The sequence below is a fragment of the Arachis hypogaea genome, chromosome 1 (genome assembly GCF_003086295.3).
Source record: "Arachis hypogaea cultivar Tifrunner chromosome 1, arahy.Tifrunner.gnm2.J5K5, whole genome shotgun sequence".
NCBI classification, from domain to species: domain Eukaryota; kingdom Viridiplantae; phylum Streptophyta; class Magnoliopsida; order Fabales; family Fabaceae; genus Arachis; species Arachis hypogaea.
The window spans coordinates 112,008,010-112,016,590 of record NC_092036.1 but is presented as its reverse complement, the minus strand read 5'-3'; the positions used below and the strand labels follow the sequence as shown (position 1 = coordinate 112,016,590).

General features: G+C 34.3%; 1 protein-coding gene across 4 annotated transcripts; it reads left to right on the top strand.

Moving 5' to 3' along the window:
* Window positions 1–1,350: 1,350 nt before the first annotated feature.
* Window positions 1,351–7,603, top strand: LOC112710641 (ATPase 11, plasma membrane-type). 4 transcript variants are annotated; one of them, XM_072203415.1, is made up of 22 exons: window positions 1,390–1,560; window positions 1,881–2,058; window positions 2,161–2,280; window positions 2,377–2,475; window positions 2,617–2,754; window positions 2,873–3,007; window positions 3,133–3,312; window positions 3,410–3,616; window positions 3,699–3,818; window positions 3,910–4,029; window positions 4,149–4,271; window positions 4,360–4,464; window positions 4,567–4,711; window positions 4,892–5,056; window positions 5,138–5,376; window positions 5,483–5,515; window positions 5,625–5,706; window positions 5,807–5,967; window positions 6,160–6,345; window positions 6,429–6,611; window positions 6,827–7,005; window positions 7,255–7,603. In XM_072203415.1, the coding sequence occupies exons 2-22, from the start codon at window positions 2,005–2,007 to the stop codon at window positions 7,349–7,351; spliced, it is 2,871 nt and encodes a 956-aa protein (XP_072059516.1). In that variant the 5' UTR covers window positions 1,390–1,560; window positions 1,881–2,004; the 3' UTR covers window positions 7,352–7,603. The 4 variants fall into 4 exon arrangements, with proteins under 4 accessions (XP_025618752.1, XP_025618744.1, XP_072059516.1 ...); XM_025762967.3 differs by having other exon boundaries at window positions 1,351–2,058; XM_072203410.1 differs by having other exon boundaries at window positions 1,401–1,560; window positions 4,892–5,376.
* Window positions 7,604–8,581: the final 978 nt, after the last annotated feature.

Sequence of the window (8,581 nt, the reverse complement as noted above, 5' to 3'; positions counted from 1 at the left end):
TGTTAAAAAAAACTAACTGATAACGTATATCAAATATTAATACATAATATATCACATAGTCCGTATAATTAAAAAACTAAATTTATATATACACATAAAAGTATTATTTCAATAGAATGATATTTTTTAAGAAAAAATGGTCATCCATTACTAAACATATTATTATCTTTTTTTACAAATAAAGAAATAATATTATTCTAAAAAGAACTATAAATAACTGAAAATAAAGTTTTGACTAAAATTTGAAAACCTAAAATTACAGGGAAAATGTTTTAAAAATTATTGTATATGGAAATTATTGGACCATATATTTTCTTTGTCTCAACTGCAATGCAATCTCTACTTGAGAATTGATAGATCCTCATCTCTAAAATGACATTATAGATAAAGACTAATATAATATTATACAATTAATTTGACAAAAATAAAGATGTTCGGTAAAAAATAAAAGTAAATATAATTGATCAATTTGGTAATGGTATAGTTGATTTTTTAAGTTCTTCTTTACCTATTATGTGTTATCATAATAGTTTCTGTTACAATACTAAACCTATATATCTTTTGAGTTAGTTAGAGTTTGATTTTGATATTCTAACAAGTTTTTTAAAGAAATGATATTACAATTCAAAATTATTTTTCTTTTTTGAAAAACAAATTAGCATTCATATAAGAAGTTCGAAATGTAATATTCTTTTAATATAATAATTAATAATAGTGTATGAGAGGGCATTCTTATCAAATTATTTATGATATAGTATTAAAAAATAGCAACCAACTTTTATGATAAAATTTTGCAAATTAATTGACCAAATATAAAATATTTCACATTTATAATATTGTAAAAAACTAAAACAAGATTCTAAACATCTTCCAATCTAATATTATGTAAACAAGTAAACATATTATCAAATACTTTAAGACCTGAATTGTTTTTTAAATATAATTTTAATACATTGTCGATCTAAAATAATTTTATATTTATATTTAATTATGTAATAATTAATTAATAAAAATAACAATTTTTTATATTAACTGCATAAATAATTATTTAAAAAAAATATAATTATATAACGGTATAAATTTTTTTATACTATAAATATGTCAAAACCAAATTCATAATTTTATATGTTAAAATAATCAAAATGTTTTTTAAGTATGATTGATAATTTATCTTTTTATGTTTATACGACGACATAGGTTTTTTATTTATTTAACATGTGTATTTTAATTTTTATTCTTATATTGTTATAAAAAAAAGTGATTAAACTTTTTCATTTTATCTTATATTTAAATTAATACTAGCTAATTTTTTATTTTTATAGTAAAAATATTGATTTTCTAGTATTTTTTATTATTATATTTGTAAAAAAGAAAAAACAAAAAATTGGATGAGAGAGAGAGGGAGAGAATGAGAATTAGAAAAATGAAAAGGCCAATATGACTCTTCTATGTATTGTATGTATGTTATGTATTCCTCTTTCTCTCTCTACCTTACAGCCATAGCCATAGCCACACCCACAAACATGGAACGTCGTTGCTGAACTTGCATTTCCATACAAGGTTGTCTACCCCTTTGTGTCCCTCTTTCTTTCTCTCTCTGTTTTTTTTAGCTCTGAAGAACACTGCATCTTTTTCTTCTTCTTCTTCTTGTCTTTAGTTTCATCTCAATCCTCACAACTAGCTTGTCCTACTCCTACCCTTAACCATACACACTTTCTTTTCTTTCTTTCTTTCTATATCTTTTCTTTTTTCATTTTTATGTGTAGTTTGTCACACTTTTTTGTTTACTTGTAGTTTGTACTTTTGCCAACTCTCTCTTTGGTTGGTGCAATCCACGCACGCTATCTCTCTCCTAATTTTCTGAACTGTTTTGTTTGTAGTAACTCCTCAGAGAGAGAGAGAGAGAGAGAGAGAGAGAGAGAGAGTAAAAGTTTGGTGACTTACAAAGAGATAGAGAGAGAGAATAGAACTGGAACTGGAACGGGTAGATAGAAGAAGAAGAAGATGGGGGACAAATCCGTGGAGTTAGAGGCTGTTCTCAAAGAAACTGTGGATTTGGTAACATAGATCTGAATCACTATCATTTATTGGGTCTCTTTTGGTCTAATTGTTATCCTCATTGATGGTTTTTTTTTTCTTTTTTTTGATGAATGAATGTAGGAGAACATACCCATTGAGGAAGTTTTTGAGAATCTGAGATGTAGCAGAGAAGGTCTCAGCAGCAAGGCTGCTGAGGAAAGACTCGCCATTTTTGGCCACAACAAGCTTGAAGAGAAAAAGGTCTAACCTTTCTCTCATTTCATTGACCCCCACATGAATTTTTCTTTTTCCTTTTTCGTTTTGGTAAATTATCGTGTTCTGGGTTTTGTTTTTCAGGAGAGCAAGTTTTTGAAGTTCTTGGGATTTATGTGGAATCCTCTTTCTTGGGTTATGGAGGCTGCTGCTATAATGGCAATTGCTCTTGCCAATGGAGGGGTAAGTGTGCTTACTAGCTTCTAAAACTTGTTAGCAATGGAGGTGTATCAAATTCATGAATTAACTCAACTTTTTGCTAAGTTTAGGTGAACTCAATCCGAGTTTGATTATTTTGGACTTGCTCTTATTATTATTGTACAGGGTAAGCCTCCTGATTGGCAAGACTTTGTTGGTATTATCACTTTGCTTGTCATCAATTCAACCATCAGTTTCATAGAGGAGAACAATGCTGGTAATGCTGCTGCAGCTCTCATGGCTCGTCTCGCTCCGAAAGCAAAGGTGTGGGATTCAGTGTCATTTTCTTATGTCCTTAATGTTTGCATTGGATACTGGTATTGGTGGTGTTAAAATCTTTGCATCTGCAGAGGAACCAATTTTGTGTGTGTATTTTGTGAAGGTTCTTCGTGATGGTAGGTGGAACGAACAAGATGCCGCAGTCCTGGTTCCTGGTGACATCATCAGCATCAAACTTGGAGATATTATCCCTGCAGATGCTCGCCTTCTCGAAGGTGATCCTTTGAAAATTGATCAGGTGGGGTTCTCTGCAAGATTTGTTGTTTCGATTGTGATCTCTATGATGTGTAATTTCTGTTGTTTTAAGCCCCCATCATATCCCAAATGGTTCATTACATGATTTTCCTCCTTTTCGCTTTTCAGTCTGCACTTACCGGTGAGTCCCTACCAGTGACAAAGGGTCCCGGTGATGGTGTGTATTCTGGTTCAACCTGCAAACAAGGAGAGATTGAAGCTGTGGTCATCGCTACCGGTGTTCACACCTTCTTTGGGAAAGCTGCTCACCTTGTAGATACTACTAATCAAGTCGGTCACTTTCAACAGGTAATTCTAGAAAGATGGCAGTGTCAATTGTTTTGTTTTTTTTTTTAATATAGTCTGAATTTTTATTCATAGTTCTAAATTCTTCTGTTGTTTATAGGTCTTGACTGCAATTGGTAACTTCTGCATATGTTCTATTGCTGTGGGGATGATCATTGAGATCATTGTTATGTATCCCATTCAAGATAGAAAATATCGTCCGGGAATAGATAACCTGCTTGTGCTTCTTATTGGAGGAATTCCAATTGCCATGCCGACGGTTTTGTCCGTGACCATGGCTATTGGTTCTCATAGGCTCTCTCAGCAGGTTAGTGAAGTTTCTTCGGTTCAGCATAATGGGTGGACATGCTCGAGAATCGTCATAATTTAATAATGTATGATATATGCAGGGTGCTATCACAAAGAGGATGACAGCCATTGAAGAAATGGCAGGCATGGATGTTCTTTGTAGTGACAAGACTGGGACTTTAACACTAAATAAGCTTACAGTCGACAAAAATCTTGTCGAGGTTGGATGATGAGTGCTGCTATTTTGTTGTTCTCTCTTCTATTTCTTATGCACTTGTTCTAATTTTTTCCTTCTTTTTCATAACCAATTAGGTTTTCGCAAAAGGAGTGGACCCGGATACTGTTGTTTTGATGGCAGCTCGAGCTTCAAGACTTGAGAATCAAGACGCCATAGATACTGCCATTGTTGGGATGCTGGCTGATCCAAAGGAGGTAAGTCATTGATCCATTGCTAAATGCACTGATGAATTTGCACGTTTACACAAGTTTCTCTATATTGAGGCTGATCAATTTGTTTTTTCTTTGTTCCTGCTAACTGATTAATACCAAAGGCACGTGCCGGTATACAAGAAGTGCATTTTCTTCCTTTCAATCCAACTGATAAGAGGACTGCATTGACCTATATTGATCAAGATGGCAAAATGCATAGAGTAAGCAAAGGTGCACCCGAACAGGTAATTTACCATCATTTATGTTCTTTTATGGTTGTGTGTTGATATTTGTCTTTCTTATTCTCATTGTGAGTTGTACCATGATGACTAGATCCTACACCTTGCCCACAACAAATCAGACATCGAACGCAGAGTTCATGCAGTGATTGATAAGTTCGCAGAGCGCGGTCTGCGATCTCTTGCTGTAGCATACCAGGTAATTGATGAATTCATCACATTGTCATTTGCTATATTTGCTTGCTTATATTTTAAGATAGTAGAAATGATATGATTATGTTAACTTCTCCGTTTCATACAGGAAGTTCCCGATGGAAGGAAAGAAAGTGCTGGAGGCCCATGGCAGTTTATTGGCCTTATGCCTCTCTTTGACCCACCTAGGCATGATAGTGCCGAAACAATACGGAGGGCACTAAATCTCGGAGTAAATGTCAAAATGATTACAGGTCCATAGTCAACACCTTTGACTTGGTTGTGTTATTGTACAGAATCACTGTAATTAAGTTTGCAAAGATTGGGAATTGGCTGTTGTATTGATTATCATGACATAGTTAAGAATTTAAGTAACACAGTATCTGCTAGAAATGAATATACTCATTTATATATCTTCCCTTTTTTGTTATCAGGTGATCAACTAGCTATAGGAAAGGAAACAGGACGACGCTTGGGAATGGGTACCAATATGTACCCTTCATCTGCTTTACTTGGACAGGACAAGGATGAATCCATTGCTGCCTTGCCCATTGATGAACTAATCGAAAAAGCCGATGGATTTGCTGGTGTATTTCCTGGTATGTCTCAATACTATCCCGGGGATTTCACGTGTACTCGAATAAGTATTGATATGATTGTTGTTTTATATTTTTGGTCAGAGCACAAGTACGAGATTGTGAAGCGTTTGCAAGCGAGGAAACATATCTGTGGAATGACTGGTGATGGAGTGAATGATGCACCTGCTCTAAAGAAGGCAGACATTGGTATAGCTGTCGCCGACGCCACGGATGCTGCTCGTAGTGCATCTGATATTGTTTTAACAGAACCTGGTCTTAGTGTTATCATAAGTGCTGTTTTGACCAGCCGAGCTATTTTCCAGAGAATGAAAAATTATACAGTGAGCAATTGAGCTACTATTATGGGAAACAATTTTGGTTACTTAAGCTGCAAGTTGGTATGTGATTATGGTCCAGTATTTGACTAATTGGTTTCCTTTCTTGCAGATTTATGCTGTCTCAATCACAATTCGTATCGTGGTAAGTAAATGATTTTGCAACTCTGAGCATCTATTCTGCCTCACTTGGCAATTTTGTTGACATAATCATTAAATTGGTTCTAATTCTCTGTTCTACATTTTGCTTACAGCTCGGTTTCATGTTGCTGGCTCTCATATGGAAGTTTGATTTTCCACCTTTTATGGTTCTTATTATTGCTATCCTGAATGATGGTTTGTTGTTTCTTCTTTGTTACTGTTTTCCCCTCTTGTCTATCATTCGCAGCATGGTTCCGATCTTTGTTGATGGCTAATGATTTATCTGATATTATAGGTACTATTATGACAATTTCAAAGGATAGAGTAAAACCGTCACCACTGCCGGATAGCTGGAAGCTAGCAGAGATATTTACTACTGGCATTGTGCTCGGAAGTTACTTGGCAATGATGACTGTCATTTTCTTTTGGGCTGCATACAAGACAAATTTCTTCCCGGTACGGCTTCTATTTATGATTTAAACTCTCAAGAGTTTTCTTGTTTTATTTTCTTTTTTCGTGTCCAAATTTACTTCAACATTCATTCATGTGCCTTGTCCCTTAAAGGAGCTAATGCTAAGACTCATAAGTTATGATTTAATGTAATCCATGCAATTGATGCCTCTGAATGTGATTCATTTATGTTTTCAGCGAGTGTTTGGTGTTTCAACCCTTGAAAAAAGTGCTCATGATGATTTCCGAAAACTCGCCTCAGCAATTTATCTTCAAGTGAGCACCATTAGTCAAGCTCTTATATTCGTGACTCGTTCTCGAGGCTGGTCATATGTCGAGCGTCCGGGTTTATTGCTGGTGGTTGCTTTCGTAGTTGCTCAGCTGGTAAACCACCTAACCATTTATTATTATATTGTAATTATCTTTTATCTCCATCAGACTTGGTGATCGGTTTCGTTATGTTTCAGATCGCCACGTTGATCGCAGTATATGCAAACTGGAGCTTTGCCGCGATCGAAGGAATAGGATGGGGTTGGGCTGGTGTAATATGGCTGTATAACATAATATTCTACATCCCTCTTGATATCATCAAATTCTTGATTCGCTATGCTTTGAGTGGAAGGGCTTGGGATCTTGTCATTGAGCAAAGGGTAAGTAGAGTTTGTTTTGTTTAGTTATGGAGTCAACACTTCAACACAAAAAATCCGAAACTCTTCAAATCAACGATATACAAAACTCAATTAGAAGAAACATCCGAAATTCAAACTCAACAAAAGCTCATTTTTAGTGGATTTTATAATGTTTTTGTTTAGCACTACTCATTTTTCCTGTTATAGTGCTTATCTATCATATCTGTATATTGCAGATTGCATTCACTAGGCAAAAGGACTTTGGGAAAGAACAAAGGGAACTTCAATGGGCACATGCTCAAAGAACACTGCATGGATTGCAAGCCCCTGACACTAAGATGTTCACTGAGCGCACGCATTTCAATGAGCTCAATCAAATGGCCGAAGAAGCTAAGAGGAGAGCCGAAATTGCGAGGTAGATGTCGTTGATTGTTTTCGATTAATTTCTCTCTTAAAAATACTGTAGTCATAACTCTTAAGAGCCAATATGCACAGAGGAATGCAAAAAAAAAAAAAAAGGAAAAAAGTGTTTCTATCTTTTAGGCAACCCCTTTGACTAGGCTTATACTATAATTTCAAAGGGAATTAGATTCATCAGGATAAAACATATATTTCACATTTAAACAAAGTTGGTTCCCACAAGTCATAGTTATAATTGATGCAGGTTGAGAGAGCTCCACACACTGAAAGGTCATGTGGAATCAGTTGTGAGATTGAAGGGTCTGGACATAGACACAATTCAGCAAGCATACACAGTCTGAGAGGTTTTGTTGCATAGTGATGATAATATTATTATTATTATGATTATTGTAAAGGATTGATAGTTATTATCGCTGAGAGGGAGATAATGTAATGAATGAATGATTGCACTCTCTAGTGTTTTTATTATATTTTTTTTATTGTGACTTTTGCTTTAAGCACTTAAAAGTAGTGCTCTCTTCTGTCAGCTTTATCTATCTATGCACCTTTGCTTCTTTTTAATCATATAAATATACCTGTCACTGTTAGTCCCACTCATATGCCTCTTTATTCTAGTCACATTTCTCCGTACACTCTCCCTTGTTATCTGTCTCTGATTTTGCAAATATAGAAAGATAGATGAATAAAAAAATAGGAAAGATAGATGAATAAAAAAATAGGAAAACTTCAATGTTTCAATAATTTTTAACTGTTGATTTTAATTATAAAAAATATATAATATATATAACAAATAAACGGAGCAATATGTGTGACATCGTAAAAGAAGAAATTTTTAATCTTTTGGGTTCTACAATTAATGCATTAGATTAGGTGGTCTAATTTTTCTTGTTATATGTTAGGTTGATTTGTTTGCATGAAATAAAGCGGATTTGGTGGGTTTGGTGTCCAAATCTCAGTTTAATTTATTTTCCATTATTGTATTTTGTCATCCATTTTTTCCAGGGACCTAATAATGAATTAGGTATTAGCAGTTTTCTCTAACTACGCCTTTGGTGTCGACCAATAAATAGTTTAGGCACTGCAAAATACCATTGCGGGAAAATGAAAGATGAACAATATCTGCAATCAACGTGTTGGTCAAAGTTCACTTGTCACACAAGTTCATTCGCAACAGAGTAATCTTTGATCTAGCTTGAGATACGATGAAAAGATTCTGTTAAATGAAATTGGATTCTCTCTTTTTTTTTTTATTATTTGAAAGAATAAAGTATAATTTTTCATCTTATATTTCATAAGTAGGACTAAAAGAAATACGAAAAAATATTAAAGAGTTAAAGATTACACATTATAGTGTTGCAGATCCAGCTAAATTTTCAAGAGGCCTGTTACACATATAAGTCTTTTTGGCTTACAAGTCTTACAAGTTGGTACAAGCCCAACAAAAAACATGCATTACACTCCTACATTTAAGAGTAAATAAACGCATGTTATTCAACCACTTCTTGTTTCCAAAGCGCGCTACTCACCATGCATTATAAACGACTCTTCTTCTTCCTCCATGAAAACGAGTT

Excerpts from the sequence above, each read along its gene's own strand:
- LOC112710641 (XM_025762959.3), top strand. The coding sequence starts at position 2,005 with ATGGGGGACAAATCCGTGGAGTTAGAGGCTGTTCTCAAAGAAACTGTG. Across the intron at positions 3,008-3,132 it reads ATCCTTTGAAAATTGATCAG|TCTGCACTTACCGGTGAGTC; the intron begins GTGGGGTTCTCT and ends TTCGCTTTTCAG. Across the intron at positions 3,819-3,909 it reads TCGACAAAAATCTTGTCGAG|GTTTTCGCAAAAGGAGTGGA; the intron begins GTTGGATGATGA and ends ATAACCAATTAG.